Source organism: Myiozetetes cayanensis, unplaced genomic scaffold (assembly GCF_022539395.1).
Source record: "Myiozetetes cayanensis isolate MyiCay16 unplaced genomic scaffold, myiCay2020 scf4, whole genome shotgun sequence".
In the NCBI taxonomy this organism is placed as follows: domain Eukaryota; kingdom Metazoa; phylum Chordata; class Aves; order Passeriformes; family Tyrannidae; genus Myiozetetes; species Myiozetetes cayanensis.
In genome coordinates, this window is record NW_026087631.1 from 25,541,330 (window position 1) to 25,562,245 (window position 20,916).

The following is a 20,916-nucleotide window of genomic DNA, read 5'->3' on the forward strand; positions in this document are numbered from 1 at the left end:
TGGAAAAAGGGAGAGGGTTAGGGTTAGGGCTATTGCAAATCTGGTTCTTCCCCCAGTGTTTTGCTAAGAAGGGTACTTTATGGAACAGAAAGTATTTTGTGAGACATATAGCCTAATGGCAATATTTTTTACAGATTTTTTTCATAAGCTTTCGGATACAGAAGTTAATTGAAAGGGAGTTATGGAAGCTTGATAAGTATATACAAAGTTTTAAACATCTTTAAAATTTTCCTGTCTTGGAATAAAAAATGGAGTTTTATAAATTCCTGTCGTAGCTCACATTTACTGTATAGAATTAGTTACCCTATGAATTTTCTGTCACCTTTGAATTTCTAGTAAATCTTACTACTACATTAAGGTGTTTTAATGTATTTTCTTTTTGTAATGCCTCAAAGGGAGTATATAATTGAGAAATGATAAAAAAAAATTATAGCAACCTACTTGAATGCTTTTTCTCCAGTACTTGGAATTTTTCACATGTTTCATCTTATCTCAGATCTTTCAAATATATTCTGTTAAGGTAATTTTGTGTTTATATCAAATTGTAGCTTACTCCATCTGGAAGCATCTCATTGATAAAATCAATGCAGGTTATTAAAAATCCTGTAAAGACGTGTGACAAGGTCTATTACTTGATCCAGAGCTTGACTTCCCAGATTAGGCAAAGAATGGAAGATCCAAAGTCTGCAGGTACTGAAACAATTTTGTAGTTGTATTTAGTTTCTCTTGTTAATATATGAGAGATAATTGTAACATAACTTTTCTTCATTAAACTCATTTTTAGAAGAACTTTAGTCAACCAGTGGGTTAGGGATTTTCACATTCTGATATCATATGCATAACTTTAAAGTAAAAAGCTAGAGGAACATGTGGCCATATTGCAGGTAAGGGTTCTGTGGTGTTCAGATATTCAGGCCTCCAATGCTTGCAGAAATTCTTGTCTTAATTATTTGAAACTCAGCATTCCACAAAAGTAATAGGAAAAGCAGACAGTACTAAAGCTAACTTATATGGGTACATTTTATCTTTGCTGAATGATGTGTAGTAGTGTTGCATAAAATGATACTCAATATTAGTGGTGGCCAACCAGTGAGCTGGGAGTCACCACAGTGCTTTTTCATTGCTAGCTAAATACTGGAATGCTTGCTGTCAGTGTTCTCTGCAGTGTCGAGTGTGCAAATACCTTCTGTCTGCAGCTGAACAGTACAAGTGTCACCTGTACGAAGTATCAGTGGTTTTTGTCTATTTAGTCTAATCTCCTGTCCCAGGATGGGGATAATTAATCCTTTTTACCTGTCTCTTGCTGTTGATGTGTGCAGCAGAGAGAGAGACAAATGGAACATGTAGTCTCTTCTAAAACAAAGATGTTGTATTGCTCCTCTTCCTCCCTCCTAGAATTTTCTTAAAGCTTTTTAGTTACCTTTTTTTTTTTCCTTTTTGATATAAATCTGTACTGTAGGACACTTCGTTCTTGGTGCTGTAGCTCTTTTTAAAGGGCCAGCGATGCATTTCTGAAGCACTGCTTTGTACTATGAATGCTGTCATGCTTTCCACACTAAAACTTACCGTATGCACAGCTGTTTCTTCTTCTTAGAAGTAATGAAATTAACTTATTCAATCCACTTGATCCCTCTGTAATTCCATTGTTACTACCACATAATTCAAATGTCCCTTTGTTACTTGAATGGTCTTGATTACTTAGAAGAGGTATGTGTCTATCCAGATATTCAGCTGTACCACAGTGAAACTCTAGAGCTGATGCTGCGCAGGTGGGCCAAGCTGGAAAAAGACTTCAAAACAAAAAATGGAAGATACGATATTAGCAAAATTCCTGATATTTATGACTGTATAAAATATGACGTACAGCACAACGGATCCTTAAAATTAGAAAACACAATGGAGTTATACAGGCTTTCAAAGGCTTTAGCTGACATTGTGATCCCTCAGGTAAGCATTTTCAGTTATTAAATAGAAGAAATTGTAGAAAAAGTGCTTTTTCAAATTTTTGTGAAAATTTCTACTCTGTCTTTTCTATTGAAGTTCCGGTATTTTGCAGTAATAGAAACCTTTAACATTATCTCTTCTGCTTCAGTAGCAAGCTGATTGGTTTTTCTAGGAAAAATTAAATTCATAATTCAATAAGCTGAGCTCAAGGTGAATTTTTCTAGCAATTTAAGCTGTGAACATGCCTCCTTCCTTTACAGTAGTGTATTAAAATAAAGTGGTTATCTCAGTCATTTTCACAGATTTAAGTGCAGCCTTTGTGAACAACTGTGTATTCTGAAATTGATTTTAATTTCATTTTTTTCTGCTCATAGCAATTTCATTTTTGGGCTTATTGCAAATGAGACTGTTAATCCTAAACTATGTAATTTAACTTGTCTTAAACAATGTAAATTTAAAAAGACCTTCCTGCTTTTTCAAAATGCTAACAGTCTGTGATAAGAATGTAGACATCAAGTTCCATAGAATTTCAGGCAAGATAGCAGCTGGAGATGGTGTCAGGAAGGTGGAGCGACCCCCTAGATGCTTAAGAGAAAGAACTTGATCATACCAGAAGGTGAATCCTCTTTTGTGGTTTAACTAGTGAATGAAAAGCTATTTTTATACCAAATCAAACAGCGAAAAGGCAAACTGCTTGTTTAGTACATAAGTAATCAAATGTAATAAAAGTGCTAAACAAAATGGTTTGCAGCCAGGGCAATTTGATTTAATATAGAAGCTTTGAATTAGAGGGCATTTTAATCTTTAACTGAATTTTTAAAGTCAGTTTCTTCTTACACAGGAATATGGTATTTCTAAAGCTGAGAAATTGGAGATTGCCAAAGGGTACTGCACTCCTCTAGTCAGAAAAATTCGTTCTGACCTTCAGAGAACTCAAGATGATGACACTGTAAATAAGCTTCACCCTCTGTAAGCCAGTTACTTTTTTACTTGGTTTACAATAACTCCCATAATAATTAATGTAGGTGTTCCGTAGCTTTCATATTTGAAGTGTATTTTTAGCTCACAGTAATCAGACGTTATTATTTATTTATTTATTTGTTGACAGCTATTTTTAAAATAGGGACACATCTCATCATGTTCTAATAGCATTTTTCTTTCTTTTAAGTTACTCCAGGGGTGTTATGTCCCCGGAACGCCATGTTCGCACACGGCTCTATTTCACCAGTGAGAGTCACGTCCACTCCCTGTTATCCACCCTTCGTTACGGTGCCTTATGTGATGTGAGTTCAACACTTTCTCTGTTAAAGCTCTGAAGAGGAACCTTAAGGTCTCAGTCTTACTATGATTGTGTCAACTGAAAGCCTAATTTTTTTAAGTGACTTTGAAATTTATCACATTTTTTCAAATATTTGATTTCCTATTATATATGCAGATAAATGTTTCAAATTGCATGGGCTGTGTTATGTTAGTCACAAATAGATTTGGAAAGGACAGATACTTTTTTTTTTCTCTTACGTTGTCTCCAGTAATTCTTCCAACTCCTTTTCCTTCAGGTTATCATTTGGGGTTTTCTTGAATTTACTTCTGGACTGGCTCGTTATTTTTGACTATTGACATATTGTCAGGACCTCCCTACCTGACTTAAAGAATCACGCAGTGCACGTAGCTCATGTAGCACAAAGTTTCTCCTGTACAGTGAATTGTCTTGCTTTTCTATACTGTTGCAGAATACTATAAAGGGGGTGCATTATTCTCTATCTGATTGTCTTTGGTGCCAAGAACTGAAAAAAACAAGGTCTTCAGATTCAGAAATTACTTAACTGAGTTCTTGGAGAGGCTAAATGCAGCACAAGAAATTTTAGCTAGCTGCTTGTAAGATAGAGCTTGACTAACATAGTAACTTTTGAAATCACTGTATTGACATACTTGCTTCTGATAATGGATAACTAAACTCACTGATCGCAAAAGCATTTTCCATCCTAGACCACAGGGAAATGCTACAACAGATACACTCCAAGTTTTAGTCTGATAAACTTTTAATTTTTCTTTAAGGTGGATTGCTAAATCATTTCTTTCCTAGGGCATGAAGAAAGGTGTTTACATTTCAGTAGGTTAGGATGTGATGATTGTATTTCCTCTGTATACTAGAAAGCTTCATTTACTTTGTCTGTTGGACTGTTAGCACGATACCTGGAAACAGTTTCTGTAAAATAGTTGTTAGAATGGGTTTCTTGCTCACTTAATGGTTCTCACTAGAAGAATCTTAAAACTGCCTCTGTCTACAAGACATATCATCATTATCAAAAGAATATGAAAGACACACTGAAATATGAGAAGTATGAATAAAATATGAAAAGTTCTCCCCTCCACTTCTCATTCATTTGATGAGTAATTTTAAGTCACTTGGTTTTTTGGATGTATCTCTGCATTTTCCTTAGGTGTTATAAGCTTTGTACTTCTGCTGTAAATTTAAAATTTGTGTAAGTGGGGAAAAGGTGAAATCATCAGTCTTTTTAAAGAAAATAGCGAGGTTTTATGTGTTGATTTTTTGGTTTTGTCCCTTCATAAGGAATCAAAAGATGAACAATGGAAACGAGCTATGGATTATTTAAATGTGGTCAATGAACTCAATTACATGACACAGATTGTCATCATGCTTTATGAGGACCCAAACAAGGTATATAAAATGGATAAGTATCTTCAGAAGTGAGTGGGGCTGAGCTGTGTATTACAGTATAAACCTGTCTAATATTTTCCTTCAGGAACTTTCTTCGGAGGAACGTTTTCATGTAGAGCTGCACTTTAGTCCAGGAGCCAAAGGTTGTGAGGAAGATAAAAATTTACCAGCTGGATATGGATACAGACCTGCTTCCAGAGAGGTAGAAGTTATGCCTTTCTTTAAAGCAAAAGTTAGTTTTGCTGAAGGAATACCTAAAGTAAACACTGGAAAATTGTTAGATAAAAAATGAAAGTGTGATCTTTTATTTTGTTAGAAAAATGTGCAGTAAAATATACGCAGTCCCAATCTTTTCCATTTTGAATGGGTATTGAGATAAAGGACACAGATAATTTGGACTGTCTAAGGCTTTGCCAGAATTTTTGCTAGTAATACAAAGTTCTCTTTGTAAGAAAAGTGGTTGTCAACATCACTGTCACAGGAATGATACTCTGGCAATTGAAAAAAATATTTAAGAAAGTAGTTCAGCATGCTTACGAATACAGATTGTTGAGGAAGGATTGATGTTTTCAAAGATATATGGTCAGGTTTGTGGACTTACCACCTGCTCTTTGAGAAAAGTTTAAAACCAAAGCTTTGAGACTTTAGAAGAAGAAAGAAGAAATATATGTAGATTATTAAAATCTGGAGCAATTTGCTTAATTGAATGTGATTTACATCTTGTATTTTTAAAATCAGCTTGTATTATCTTTACAAAGAAGTTTTATTCAAGAGCTGCTTCTTTCTACATGTTTCAAGGTGCACAGACAAATTGAAAATGAATTACATGTTTTTTGTAGAATGAAGGCTCGAAGAAAACCTCTCACAGAAATGATAGTGATGAGGAGGTGCATGCTCCTAAAAGAGATGAAACAGATCGATCAGTAGTGATGTTCAAGCCAATGGTATCAGACCCAATTCATATACACAGAAAATCACCCCTTCCAAGATCCAGGAAGATTGGTTCTGTTGAAGTAAGTGTTTGTGTTCCACATAACATCTTTGACAGAAATTAACTTTTGCTTGCTTTTAACAAAACAAAACAAAGCCAAATTTAATTCTGCTTTTGGTTACACAGAACCAGGAGGATGCATCTCACAGAAAGTTTGCTCTTGCTCTATAGGAAATCCTCCATGGCAGTAATTTGTCTAAAGGAATTTTTTTTTTTTAATTACTATACTGTGATAAGACTTTTTTTTTAAACCACTTTAGAAAAGTCAGTATTTAAAAATTAAGATTTTTTTCAATCTAAACCTACATTTACAAACTAACATACATTGCTTTTGTATTCATCTTTACAAGACAGCTGCTATTGGGAATTAAGCAAACTTTCAGGGTGAACCATGCTGAGAGGGAACAGAGGGATTGGGGGCGGTTGGGGAGGTACAGGAGATGAGACATGTCTTCTGCTGTGTTTGCTTTCTCGTGGGGTTACCAAGCTTTTGAAGGTAAGAAAATAAACCTGGAGCTTTTTTTTTGAGTGACTGGGGTTTGTGTTTCATAAATTCGTTAGATAACATCATGAGCAGTCGAGTTTGCTGTCTTGAAGGCCATGACATTTAGGTGTGCTTCACAGACATGGCTTTAATGTCACAGAGGTGGGGGGATGCACGGTTGTATCACTGATACCATTTGGATGGTTGGATGGTTGAGTGGCAAAGCTTCAGATGATGCATAGTGGCACTTCTGTGATATTAATGCTAGAAGCAGACTAACAGCTTCTTATTGCCTCATTTTCAGTTGCTTAAAACCATCAGAAATGAAGATTCACACCAAAAGCTTTTTCTTCCATGTTTGTGTTGGGAATGGGCTGTTTGTATGCAGTGAAAGTATTACAGATTTGCAAGTTATTTGGTTATTGGCAGTGTGGAAAGAAAAAGATGCATGGTTCCTTTCTATAAGGATATTTGTATAACTTCACATGACTTCCATAAATTAACAGACATAATAAATGTTAATGTCTTACATTTTCTATTTCCAAGTTTTTTCATAAACAAATGCTCACAACATCAATATTTTTGATTTTTAAAAGCTGTTTTCACTATGATCATGCAAACTCCCCTCCTAGTTATGAGTTCGTATACACACAATTTAATAGTCTATTATTTCAAACTTCTAACCATTTTCATAAATTATGTGGAAGTTACTTTTGCAAGATATCAGTACCACAAACTACCAAATTTTGACTATGCAGATAGCATATGTTGAGATCTAATGTGTTTCAGCATTCTGAGCTTGTTTATTTGCTGGAAGAAATTAGCCAATTTACAGAAATGAAATATTTTTATTAAAAGTGAAATTGGAAGTTTTGTCTGGCCTACTGAAATCTGCAAAACCAGTATTTGGAACATTTAAACCAAACCAAAGTGTTTAAAAAAAAAAAGTGACTGCAACTTAAACTGCAACTGCTTTGAATTTTTTTTTCCTTTTTTTTCCCTCCTGTAAGGCAATTCTCTCTTCACCTGTGTCCGTTAATTTGAAAGGACACTTTCAGGTGTGAGATTATATGGAAGTTTTAATCTGGATTATAGTCAGCAATATTTACAGTAGGATTTGCAACTGTAACTGAGTCATGAAAAGAAAAAAGAGCAGAGTTTTAATAATAAAACAAGAATGTAACATTCATCAACATTGGAAAGCAAATTCAGTATTGCAAAAAATGTTAATGATACAAAGTGACATAGGGTATAGGGGGGCTCTTAGCCTGACACTGTCCTCCCTTGAAGTTTTAATAAGGTGTCCAGCATCAGATAAAGTTCAGCACTTTAAGTTTGGAAAACTACTACCAGTCAGGTTAGTGCTAATACTAGTGAGTCAGCTGTAAAGTCTCAAAGGCAATTAAAAAAATGAGAATCTTTCAGATAAGTTTACAGGCTAGAAATGGAAACTATTAAGTAATAAATAGGAAAGTTTAATGTACTTAAGAGGGGAAGAACTATTAAACAGAATGTCAAGGGTAATAGATGTTCTGTTTCCACCATGTGGAAAATTCTTAAAACCATGAATCGATTATTGATTAATAAATACCTTTCTCTCATATCTAATAATTAGCATACCAGAAATTTGACTGAAGTGTTGTATTAAAAGATATAGCTGGATGAAAAGATAAGAGTGGAACTGCTAACTTCCTAATATTGAATTATTACTCTTCTCTATTCACTGTTTAATAGTTTTAAAAGTAGTATATAAAAGTTTGCAAGCAGATTGGGTTTTTCTTTTCTGTTCATTTGGCTCTGTTGAATCTAACTTTGCATGCTTTGCTGTTTTTTGCCCCCTTTCTCACTTCCAGGAAGAGAGCCCCCTGAGTGTGTCTAGCCCAGAGTGTATTGGTACCTGGCTGCATTACACCAGTGGTGTGGGTACTGGGCGTCGAAGACGCAGATCAGGGGAACAAATCACTTCTTCCCCTGTCTCCCCTAAATCACTGGCTTTCACATCCAGTATTTTTGGCTCATGGCAACAGGTTTTTAAACTTTACTTCATTAAACATTTTATGCATTCCAAGCAACAACTGTCTTTAAGGACATCTAATCCCTTGTTATGGATTATGTTTGAAGCAAAATCTTCCACTTCTTAAAATTACTTGCCAAGAATGTTTGGGGGAAAAAGAGCAAGTACATGTTTTTCCACTGAATGTGTTACATGTTTTCGTAAAAATTTGGTTTCTTTATAGGAATTGCAAATGTTACTGTAGTAAAAATGACTTAGTACAACTGCCTAATGAAAGAGATTTCTGCTTTGGTTTAGTTGTCCTTTAAGACTTTAAAACCAGCATTGCTTAATTTGGTGGTAGGTAAATTGAAAAAAAATTCAAAATTAATAATTGCAACCAATACCATTTAAAATAATTTATTTGGTACTTCATGCTGCTATTCAAAACTTGTTTTGCATATATCATATTTTCAGTGGCCTGGTATTAACTATTGCAGGGAAAAAACTCCTAGCACTAATAATTCTTGCCTTCTGTATCCAGAGGTATCTGAAACTCCCAACACAGTACATCATCCATTGACTTGTACAATATTTTGAAGATTGTTCTTTATACTGGGGGGTGAGGGGAAGGCAGGAAATAAAAGAAACGCCAAGTGTTTTGGGAGTACCAGTGAAGATGTAAAGATGTTCAGAATGTCAAGATATTGTTTACATGTATGACAATGGATGGTGTTCTGTTAACCATATCCTTTTTCTCTGAAAAAATTTCATAATTTAATATTGAAAATTTTAAAACTATTTACATTGGAAAAGTTTATATCAGCAAAGGCTGTGAGCATCTGAAGATTACACTGATTGAGCCCGTGCATGGATCAGTGATTGTATTGTGTCCTCAATAGCTTGTCTGTCTTTCCTTCCCTCCCCTCCTTTTTTCAATACAGGCGCAGTTTAGGAGAGTGCATTTGGTAAAATGAAATAAAATGTCTCAAATGTTTGTTCTCATATCAGTCTTGGTCTGTGTCCTTTCTCATTCTGAATGCTTGCTTTGCACCACTTCATTGCAAGGAACTCATATGTGAAATGGACTCCCTTCAGAAGGGGATATTGCATGATCTTTCATGTTTCCTTTACATATTTTTACTAACACTTATCATACAGCTTATTAACACGTGTCTGTCTGAAACAGGCTGCTGTATCAAGTGAAATGGATGTTTCATGCTGCTGTTCTACTTGCCCTTATTTTTCTGTTTTTTCATCCAGGTCCTATCAGAAAGCAATAGTAACTTACGAACACCACGAACTATTCTGGAACAAAAACAGAGTGGTCTAGGTATGTGCCTACAATTGAAATTTTGTTTGATGTTATCGGCTTTTCATCTGCCTGTTGTTCTGTACAGTTGTATATTCTTTGAATAGATTTTTTTATTAACAGGACTCAATAGTACTTGTTATCAGTACCATATGCTGAGTGTCTGCCTATGAACTGGACAGTTTTTCTGCAGCAAAAGTTTTTAAATAAATTATAACTGAAAATAGCAAATTGTTTGAGACTGTTCATACTACTGATTCTGTACTGCTCGCAACAGGTGCACAGGACTATTTTTAATGTAAAGTAGATTTTTATGATAATGTAGTTTCTGATTAAGTTTTTGGAATTTGCAAGAATCTTTTGGATTGAAATGGCCTGCACCAGAAACTGTTAAAACACTTTCCTTTACAATTTCTGTTTCCTGCTGTGGGCAACTGATGAAAGTGAACATGTTTTAATGAGTGGACTGGGATGGGGAACAAACCTCAAGTTTCCTGATAGTATTAGGGGTTTTGCACATATTCCCTCTCCTAAAATTAATTTCTTCTTTTCAGCATTAGAATGAATCATGCTATAATTCAATGAGTTGTTTCAAATTCCTTTAATTCAAGTGGTGCTTTTCTGCTGCTTCTTTTAAACAGGCATACATATGACTCATATGCAAAAAAAATTAAATCATGCACTACTGTAAATCAATCTTTTGGGTTTTTTTCTGTGTGGCTTTTCATGGGAAAAATGAAGTGTAGAAAATGCATAAGCTATATGCATAAACTTAGAAGTAGCTTTTCTTTGTAAAGATATGTAATTTTTGTATTATTTTTTGTATGTCTAATCTTTTTGTGATACTTTTCTTCCTATTATATTTTCCCTTAGTAAAATGCATACATCAGGTGCTCTTGTTTATTGAAGTCCTGTTTTTTATTACGTGCTTGATAAAGTTAAATGACTTTTCTTTTGTGTGACACAATATGGCTTGTGCAAATTGATGTATTTCTGTGTGTAGATTAAGGTATTATATATTTGGTGTGTGAAAGGCTTTTGCCACAGACCAGGCACCAATTTATTTTGGCTGTGATTGGTCACATGTGCTAGTAATGTTTCCCCTCACTGGATTGTTAAAAGTAATGAAAGGAAGCATCACTGGATAAACAGCTGGTTTTCAAAAGAAAAATCTGCTGCTACTCATCAAAAATAAAAATATAAGCTCTGAGTGAAAAACAGCTTCTCCTTTCAACTAGTAGTAAAATGTAAAGGAAAAAAATTGCAACATTTTTTTCCATTTTGTTCATTGTTGTATGTAAGTTTCATTTATGGTTGATGATTATGAAAGTTATTTTTATATTTTTGTCTGTGGCTTGTTTAACTCCCATTCTGATGAGTTGTAACAAAAGTACTGTCACTTGCATGGAGCTGTGCAAAAGTCTTCTCAGGAAAGGAAGTCAGGCTAAACTTTTAGGTGTTTTCAGTTTGTTACATTGTCAGTAACAGTAGCTGAAATATGAATAGAGTTATTTCTGATTTTGTTAACATTTTATTGGGGTTAGAAGGGAAATATTCCTGTATTAAGTCTGTGGAAATGCATGAGTACTTCATTGCAGCCTGTCATATCAAAGGTTGATTTGGATGAAAGCAATGAGCAGTATTTTTCCAGTTTATATTTTTTTCATAAATGCAGGTTTTAAAATACACAACTTTCACATCATCATCATCATCTTCATTTTGTTTTGTTGTTTTGTTTATGTTTACATTGATGCTAACTGGTAACTTTTTTTTACCAAAAGTGAAAACAGGACAAGAACTCACTTTGGTTAAAGCCAGTCCTCTCTTTGCACATAGAGCAGAGGGTGCTGTCTCATGAGTAGAAGCACAATAAATTATGATAGTTTCAGCCTACAAGTCCCACTCTGACATTACAAGCATATTGTGAACCTGTCCAAGGCACTGCCAAAAGCTGCCTTTTGTGTGGTAAGAGCCATGTGCTTGCATGCTGCATGCATCCCCAATGTGAATGGACGAACACCTGGTTGTTGTATGTATTTTCTCTAACTCCCATCAGGGTCTCACTGTGCGGGCCTGTTTAGCACCTCAGTGCTCGGGGGTTCTTCAAGTGCACCTAACCTACAGGATTATGCTCGTACTCATCGTAAAAAGCTGACTTCTTCTGGCTTCATAGATGGTATGTGCACACTCTCGCACATGCACGCACAAACCCATGTGCCACATTGAACTTCTAAAGATTTTGGTGGAATCCTAGAATATTTTGCCTTAGTATTAATTCTGTGAGTTTCTATTGCTTCTTTATTTGCCTATAGGTTGCTTATGTTTTAATTTGATAGCGCAGTTAACTCTTGTTTGTCTTGATTTGAACACTAGCTCACAGGCTTGTAAGGTGTGGCAGGAGATTTCAGCAAGTGCATTTTTTAAGTAAACTAAAATTTTTGGTTTGAAATTCTTTAACCTTTTTAAACTTTGGCTTTTATCATTGCTAATTGATATCCAAATTAAATAAATTACTTGGAGCATATGTGAGGAATAAAAGAAATTATGAAGTAATAAGTTAAATACTGATGGTGAAAATTTTAGGATTCCTAACCTTTTGTTTTGGTGGGGTTTGGATTACAAAGGAGCAGGAGATTTTCAGTTTTGGATAATCTAGGGTAGAGAAGAAACTCTCTCACTAGATTTCGAATGTAAAGATGCCAAAGCACACCTTTATAACTCTGAGGTGAAACTATTCACGCTGTTTCCCCCCCACACTTCACTACTCAGTGTTCGACTCTAACCCGAATAACCTTGTATGCCAGAATCACCAGCTCATTCTGCTTGTTTTCATACACTTCATTACACATCTTGTAGTTACCAACAATCCAAATTTTCTTCTTTTTAACCTCTATTTAGATTTTTGCCCTTTTCCTTGGTCCCTTCTGCATGCCACTCAGTTCTAATACCTTCTCATCTTTTCTTTTTTTCTTCCTTCTTCCTTTCCTATTTTAAAATCTCCATCTTTTGGTAGCTGTTACAAATTTCAGGTACCTGTTTTTCTCTTTCTCAGACACCACACGCGGTTCTGCTGTTAAAAGGTTTTCTATCTCATTTGCTCGACACCCAACCAATGGTACGTTTTGCTTTTATTTTAAAAACAAAAACAAAAACAAAAGGTTCCTTGCTTCATCCCTTTTATTTTTATTTCAAATACGGGGTGTACAGTATCATCCAACTGTCTGTTGTTCCTAACTTCAAGCACAATTCCAAATATATTTGTAATCATTAGATATCCTAAATCCCTTCTTTACCATTCATTAGTACAAATACAACATCAAAATTAATTTCTTGGAAAAATCCTTGAAAAAAAAAGGAAGTGCTACTGCTAATCATGATCTCTGTAATAAATTATTCTCCCCAACTTCTTGTGTGATATGGTACAAGATAAACACAGAATGAAATCTGATCTTATTGGACATTACACTTCTTGATAGCTGCTGCTTCTTCTTCGTCTTTCTCCTGCTGACCTGATTCCCTGAGCCTCCCAATTCTAAAATAAATCACTGAATTGACAGCTGGAGTTTATGACTATCTTCTTGAAGTGATGCTAAATTAAAAAAAACTAAAGCAGAAGCTTTGGTTCCATTCCTGCTAAATTGCCATGTTTGTCACAGGACAAAAATTTATTTTACCTTATCATACTTCTCTGTTCATCAGATGTGCAAATTACTTAAATATTGCACAAAAAAATCACAGCAAGAGAGCTGTGACTTCTTGAGCAGCATTGACCTCTCTTGAGCTTCAAGAGTGAGACTTAACTTGTCTTCAGTTTGCAAAAAAGGTCAGGACAAAGGTATGTTTTTTTCTTCCTTAGCAAAATATTTTACACCTCCTTTTCTATGTGATTAAGTAGGCCCCAAATATATCCTGTTCATGAAAATTAGACTCAGTCTTCATCATCCACCAGACCTTAATGTAGCTTTTCCAGATTTCTTATCTGCAGTTTTAAAAAGTGCATGACTGGTGGCTGAATACATTGATGGTGATGATATTGACAGTGCAGTGGAAATCATCAGTACTTTCATGATAGATTCAAAGTATATTTTTTTAGAAACAAAGTTAATTAAAAAAAAAAAAAAGTTTTTGTTTGGCTTTGCTGAGAAACAAAGTGGTCTTTTGTATATTCATTTCAAGCCCATAGTGACTTTTTTGCGCTGCAGTGTGTCTTGAAGGGAAAGTGATACAGTAAGCCTGAATTATACCGTTAAGACTGTATTTGATCTAAAAGGCCAAGTCTAGTGTCCTATTTCAGATAGGAAGGTTAGGAGTCTGTTTTTTATCTTTACACTCAAACCAAACAATATTTCCAAAACATATAGGTTCAGAAAGTAGAAGCTGCATTTGAGTATCAGTGTTTAATAATATGATTAGTCTCTATTCCATTTAGCACTATCTTTTTGTGACTGCATTCTTTAAAAAAAGGATCTAAATTGCTTGTATTGATCACATTGATTGTTCTGATTCATTAATGCAGCAGTTTTACCACACATCTTTGACAAGATTAATGCATGCAGTACGAGCTCCTCTGAACCCTGAGTGTATTGGAGGTTTCCAAGGGTTCTCTACTAACATACGTGCATATTGATGTTGTTTCGTCTGTCCTCTGGACTATCACTTTGATTCTCCTTGTCCCTTTCACTCTGTTTTTTTTCTTATTTTTATGTTGTTATCACACCCTCTTAACTCATTTCAGACTACCCCCCCATCTTTAGTTCAAGGAACATGGTGAAACAAGTATCTTCTGAAAGTGCTTTACCTTATTTTCTGGGCCTCTGCAGAACACCCACACCTCTTTAGGTGCTGGTCCATTTCCTCTGTGGAATTTCTAGGCTCCAGTGGTATGTCTCTATAGTTTTTGAATCTAAGACAGCAGGGTGGCTTTTTGAGATGCTGCGTTAACCCTTTCATTGTCTTGCATTTTCATGCTTTAAGAATTAATACAGCCAAAGCTCAAAGGCTGTTCATGTACAGGAAATTGCATTTTTAAAGGGATACTGTCGGGCTTCTTCATCATAAAATTTCAGATTTATTTCTCCTAACATCCTAGAATATTTACCATAAAATATTTAAATAAAACATTGCAGATAGATTTCCAGAGTGTCTTTTAAGCCATGTCCCTTAGACATAAAGTTACTACTACAACATTCTGGGATGTGGCTAGCTGACAGCAGAATTGTCAAAACTCAACAAAAACGTTTGGAGGGGAAATTTATGAAACAAGAAAAACTTTTTCTTTTTTTTAAGGGCATGGTTGTATTTTGAAATTCCTTCCTGGTTTTCTGTAACATGCACTATGACAATAATAGTTACTAAAAAGTTAACCTGACATTGTCCCACTTTGTTATTTGCAAATAGAAAAACAAATTCTCATTGAAATCATGGTGACTTTTCTGTGAAGGTAAAAAGAGAAATCTTACATTTCACTGTAATGCAACGAAAGGGTTTGCGCGTTGCATGCATGCAAATAGTCATTTAGGATATTAATATGTATGCCAAACATCTTAGTGCTTACACTGAAGCTTAGCTACTGCTTTTGTAGGACAACAGAAGTTAATTATATGATGGTGCTTCTTTTGTACACAGAAACCAAGTTTTTATGAAATGCAACATTTTGTTTATAATCTAAGTCAAGCTGACATGATACACTTCAGTTGATTGTATATTTGTAGCAATTGTCCCGAAAATTTGAGTATTGGCCAAGGTGGATCTAAAAGTAAAAATATAAATGCAGACATTTTGGGGTTGAAACCTTGTTGAGTTACTTCTCTATGCAAAGTACTAATGGGGAATGAACTGGGAACATTGCATATCACAGGAATTTTGTTGCTTATTATTTTATGGGAAAGAACAGTTCACAGTCATAATGCTATCTCTTAATAAATGTACCTTGAACTGAAATTCTAAACATTATTTCATTCACTATTGCTTCTTCATTTAACTAAAATAAATTTACCGTATTGAATTGCAAAGTTGTAGCGTTACAGATGAATGTTGAAAACACTAATGGATGTATTTTCCTCTTCTGAGATGCAATTGGATGAAAAGCTGTTCATTGAGTTATCAAACTTGCATCACTTTATAGAGCTGCAAATTTTTTTCAGCCAAGATGTTGAAATGCTTTTTAGTCTGCTAGTAATATGGATATGCATGGTTAGTGTATGATCAATACTAACATAGAAAAGGCAAAGTTCAATAAATTTTTAGATTCATGAGTTGCTTTACTTATCTCTTCTAATATATGAAACCTCTAGCCTTCTAAGTACTGTTTTTAAATGCTTAAAGGTAGGTGTAAATCTATCTTAGAAAGTAAAAACATGTAACCTCAAGGTACAAAAATGCTAACAGTGATTTTCCTTGATATTAAAGGCAACAGTTTATTTTCACAGAATACTGAAGATGATAGAACGTGAATTCTGCAAATTTCTTTCTTGGAAGATGTAGCATTTTTAGCTCTTGTCTGCTAACAGTTGACAAATAGCTATATCCTATTTTCTTGCATGAATGAGTTATCTATTTAGTCACGTGCCAGGTATGAGAATTAATAGGAGAAATACTATCTTTTCCTGACTTTTTTTTGTAGTGATCTGCAGATTTTTTTCTTAAAGGAAAATTATCTTTCATTAACTGATTTGGGAGTAGAGCACAGTTCTGTTTGAATAACTTGTGTGTACACGTGTACTTCATGTGTACATGGGATTTGTATCCCATGGTATGTTACATGGTATCTTTAGTTTAGTACACCCTGGAAATGGGCCCATCTTGTTCCAACTCCTATGATATTTAATTTCCATGATTTCAGGAGTCCTCTATCTGCATGTGGTAATGTAAAAATAAATACTTTTTGTTATTAGTACTTGCATGTGCAAGAGCTTAAATCTTGTCTTATGTTTGGAAATCTCTCTTTTGTATTATTTTTCTTTTAGGGTTTGAACTGTATTCCATGGTGCCTTCTATTTGCCCTTTGGAAACTCTACATAATTCCTTGTCTCTGAAGCAGGTGGATGAATTTCTTGCCTCTGTTGCTGCTCCATCAAGGGAAAATCTACAGGACACATGTACTGGTTTTAGTTTGTATTAATGTTAATTTTAAGTTCATAAATACTGTCTGATTAATTTTTGCAGTGTTTTACAGCTAACAATTAAACTAAAGATACTGCTTGTAAAGAAAATGAAAATGTACATAAACCATAATTCTAAATTTTGCAGTATCCTTTTGTGGGTATGGATACTGTCATAATTCATTGTAGTAAAGCCTCTGTAGAGATATTGTTGGAGTAGTAAATCAAGGATTTAATGCAATCATACTGGGTTTATTTCCTTACACTGACGACTCTATGCTGTCCACACTTGTCAGCTGCATCACAGGTCATACTTTTTAGTGAGCATGCAGTATTTCCAGCTTTATACTGTGCTGTTGTACAAGCAGTAACCACAGCAGAGGAGTGTTGCATTTACACTTGAAAATGTGTTATTTCCTGTTTCTTTTAATATTACTTGGGCTTTTCACCTGTAGAGACCTTGCAGTTACTGAACTTTTTGGTAGTTTGTGCTACATGTTTAAAGTCTGAATGAGCTTGAAATGAAATACAACTAAGTTCTATACATGCGCGCATCTCTGGGAAAATGAATTCCCATCGTGATTCTATTGCTGTGTCTTTGGATTGGTTCAAGTTGGGTTAGATTTAGGTCATTCACATATTAGGATGCTTATTATCAATGTGTCAGGTGATTGAAAGTCATTCTTCTTGAGGAAGTGTCTAAAGACATGTTTTGATCAGAAAACTTACATGCAGAAACAAGTACTGATACAAAGGTTATCTACCTGTTGGGATTTTTCTTTTTGCTGTTATAGGATTTTTCATTTTTCTTCCTGTTATTTTATACACTTTAGATTTTAATCAGTATCTAAATTGACAGAATAGGCCTTCTATATCTGAGTAGGAAGGTGAGCAGTTTAGGAAAAGTGATGCTACTGTATATGAAATATATGAAAATTCTCAGCTATGTAAAATGCCTTGTAATGCTGGTGAGGAAGTTTGTCTTCAAAATCTGTTCAGACTTGAGAATACACAAGATGAAAAAATACTTTAAAAAACCCTTGTCACACTCCTAGCATATGGTTGTCACCTTTCTACAGAGGAGTGGTTGGAAATTAGACCTGATACAATTAAGGCCATAGGTTCTTGGCTCTCCAACTGTTGTCCTGTACTGTTTAGAGGTTGTCTGGAGTTAAATGTCCTGTGTGCATTTTTCACAGACAATTAGGTGCAATCTTCATAACCTAGGGGAAGTAGCACTAATGCTTTTGCCAATCTTCTGGTGAGGCTGGTGTTACTGAAGTTCAGCTTAGGTTTCTTAGCAGCATGAACTCATTGTGTTGCTTTATTTGTTAAAAAGGAGATTTTTAGATTTGTCTTCCATGTTGCAAAGTTTTGACAACACAGTCAAAAATGGGCAGCTGAGCTGTGTGACGGTGTTGTCTGTGTCTGTGGACAGATACACAGTCCTATGGCTGCTGCTTTTGATGTTTGGCTTGGGTCAGAGTATTTTTTGTTGTTAATGATGTGTATATTCTTTTTTTCCCACCATTGCAGCTTCTCCAACTTACATGATGCCACTTTCAGGAAGAAAAATTTCTTTAAATACCTATACCCCTGCAAAAATTCAGCCAACTCCACTTGAAACTTTGCCTGAAAGGCTAGCAATAGAGAAACCAACCTTATGTAAGTAACCTCTGTCAGAGGCACAATGACTACCTTGATTCTTTCCAGAATGATTTTGTATGGCAGCTATTTCTTAAGATTCCCTATCTGTCTATGTGGGATCATTTTGTGGGTCAGCAAGAACTCAACAGCATTGCACAAATAGTTTTAGCAGTAAAACTGTCTTAATAGTTAGTTTCCCTTATTCTCTAAATTGTTTCAATTTCTGTGGCCTGAAAATTCATGGGTTTTTGTTTTGAAGTATGACAGCATTTCCAGCTATCTCCAAGTAAAACAAAGGAATTTATTTAAATGGCAGAATTTCCAGAATGTTTTCTGAACATTTACTGTAGAGCTCTGTGATGAGGTTCTGACTGAAGCTGCCAGTAACACAGTGATGCATTCAGTCATTAGTGTGTTCAGTCTAAATTGTTGGCCAGCTACACTGTCTGCTTTTGGGTGGTTGTGCTATTTAGAGAACAAATTCCATGCGGGTTTCTGATTTCATTAGCTAGTGCAGCTTGCTTGTGTTTCTGTTCTAGGTAATATGCATTTTTGTTGCTTTTGATGCTTTTTAGCATGAATATTAAACATAAAACCTATTGGTTTTTTCTCCTGTCTATCTGTACAGCTACCCCTGGACCTCCTGTTAATGCATCTGATGTTAAGCTGTCTCTTGAAGAGGTCTCACAAGATGTACAACTTGGTGGTGATACACTTTCTGAGAAGAAATGATCAGACAAAACTGGAAACAACTTCTGAAATGGTTCTTTAGAATGAGTTCAGCTAACTTACTAAGCTTTCAAAAGCCATTCATGCCTGCAGCTCATAGTGCACTTAAGAATCTTAAGTTTATATGTGGTTAACTAATGTGCACACTACATGTTTAGGTTAAGTGTCTTTTCTCATTTTCTAAAACATTTCAGGAAATATATTTATCAGTTTGATGAACTGCACACCTTTGATGGAAAAGCTGCACATGAACCTTTTCTATGTCTTCAAATATCTACTGTAAGCCTGTACAAAAAGAAAATGGTATGTGTTACAGTGGCTCTGTTGATGTCACCGTAATGAAGGCATTGTCTATTGTCATCATAAACTTCTATTTTCAGGACTTTATAATCTCCCTGTAAATTTCTTCTGTAGGCTGAAGTGTAACACACATCTTGACCTTTTTTTAATTTAACTACATTTCCAAAGAGATCTCTTTTGCCTGGTTTGAAGATAAGCAGATGTTTTCTGCATTTTAATTATTTTATATCATATATGCTGCAATAATTAGGCATGATCGAGTGAGTTAATGTATCAGCACTTTTGACTACTCTCATTTTTTTTCTGTGTTTACATCAGACCTGTAACATTCAAGTACACCTTCTCTTTTATTATTTAGTATACATGCTTGTATACGGGTACCTGTACATCATCATGCAGCAGATAAAACTGTCTTTTATGTGCTTTTATCAAAACCTTCTTTTGTTTACTAAAAAAGACAGTTTTATTTTCTTTGCCATATGTTTCTACAAAAAGGTGATATTAAAAAACAGATTTTGTAGAATGAGAAATGGTTACACTTGTTCTACTGGTAGGTTTATTCTAAAAATTGTAAATAGTCCATCTATGCTTTATTATCATCCCTTCAGAGTGGAGAGAGGCTTTGGACTACCAGAAATCAGTGCATACTGTTGCAAAATACTCAGGATTCATCATTGCCTGGGGATTTTCATACCTCTCTCCTTCCAGTCTAGGTGGTTAATAGCAGCTCTCATTATTAAAAAAAGAAAAAAAAATTAAGATTTTATCAGAAATGTTAGAAGCATTCATAAATAGTGGAACATGGAGTTATGGGGTTATATAGAATAATCATCCAGTCTAAGCAACTCTTTCTGTGGCATGAAAAATTACTGAATTGTAATTATCCCAAATATATGAAACTACTGTCCACTTTTTTAGTTCAAGTGGCTGAGTAGTAAACTACAAGTTAGGTAATTCTTTCATGTTTAAGTTGCAGAAGACATAGCTTATGAGTAATAGGTTTAAGTAGGGCTCTTACTTATCTTCAGAGCCAGTGCAACTTTAATTGCATTCACTTTGCCACAGGGTGAGTTTTCAGTGTTTGCCATATATGTAATGCAGACTAATGCTAACAGTGCTGGTTAATTACCAAAAATATGAAGGGTTTCACAGCTATATACTTCAAACATTTCATTTTCTGTAGTGTAATTGTGTTATTGACAGTGTTGGTCTTGCACACAGCTGAATGTACACTTGTTTACCATTTAAAAAAAAAAAAAAAAGTTTAAAATTTAAGTATGCCTATCATTCCAGTCAACCAAAGCTGTGGCATAACTTTTTTTTATGTGCTCCTGAATAAAAAAACAAGGTCGCTGGCAACTTCTCTCTATTGTGTTTTTTTTTAAAAGCTCTGTGAAATATAGTGGGTAGTTGATGCAGTAGTCTCAATGGAAAACAGTTTGCATATAAGCCATTAATTTACAAATAAGCCAAAATTTCTCTTGGTGGTAAATGACGTGACTCAAAAGAAATGACAGTATCATTTTAAAATGAAATCACTCCTTAAAAAGCTAAGCAGTAGTCCAGCATTCTGCGGGGCATCTTAATGTTCCAGGATGGTAACATCAGACACAGAACCATGGGGAGGGAGAGCTCTTCTACTTCCTACTGGTGCACTGACAATAGGACAGAACATGGACTCAGCTGATTTCAACGTGGTTTTAGACCAGTTCCTTTGTGTAGTTGACCTCTGTCTC

General features: G+C 34.9%; 1 protein-coding gene across 19 annotated transcripts in view; it reads left to right on the forward strand.

Moving 5' to 3' along the window:
• The window catches only part of PPIP5K2 (diphosphoinositol pentakisphosphate kinase 2), a 46,190-nt gene extending 25,651 nt beyond the window's left edge, over positions 1–20,539 (forward strand). For 3 of the 19 annotated variants that reach the window (XM_050328345.1, XM_050328346.1, XM_050328344.1), the window contains exons 18-33: positions 549–690; positions 1,724–1,947; positions 2,786–2,913; positions 3,113–3,227; positions 4,517–4,624; positions 4,710–4,826; positions 5,464–5,637; positions 7,953–8,126; positions 9,037–9,060; positions 9,356–9,425; positions 11,461–11,580; positions 12,457–12,519; positions 14,225–14,284; positions 16,370–16,501; positions 18,041–18,169; positions 18,780–20,539. In XM_050328345.1, the coding sequence (XP_050184302.1) occupies positions 549–690; positions 1,724–1,947; positions 2,786–2,913; positions 3,113–3,227; positions 4,517–4,624; positions 4,710–4,826; positions 5,464–5,637; positions 7,953–8,126; positions 9,037–9,060; positions 9,356–9,425; positions 11,461–11,580; positions 12,457–12,519; positions 14,225–14,284; positions 16,370–16,501; positions 18,041–18,169; positions 18,780–18,883 (1,884 nt within the window). In that variant the 3' untranslated portion in view covers positions 18,884–20,539. The other 16 variants (XM_050328347.1, XM_050328353.1, XM_050328348.1 and 13 more) reach the window with 16 other exon arrangements.
• Positions 20,540–20,916: the final 377 nt, after the last annotated feature.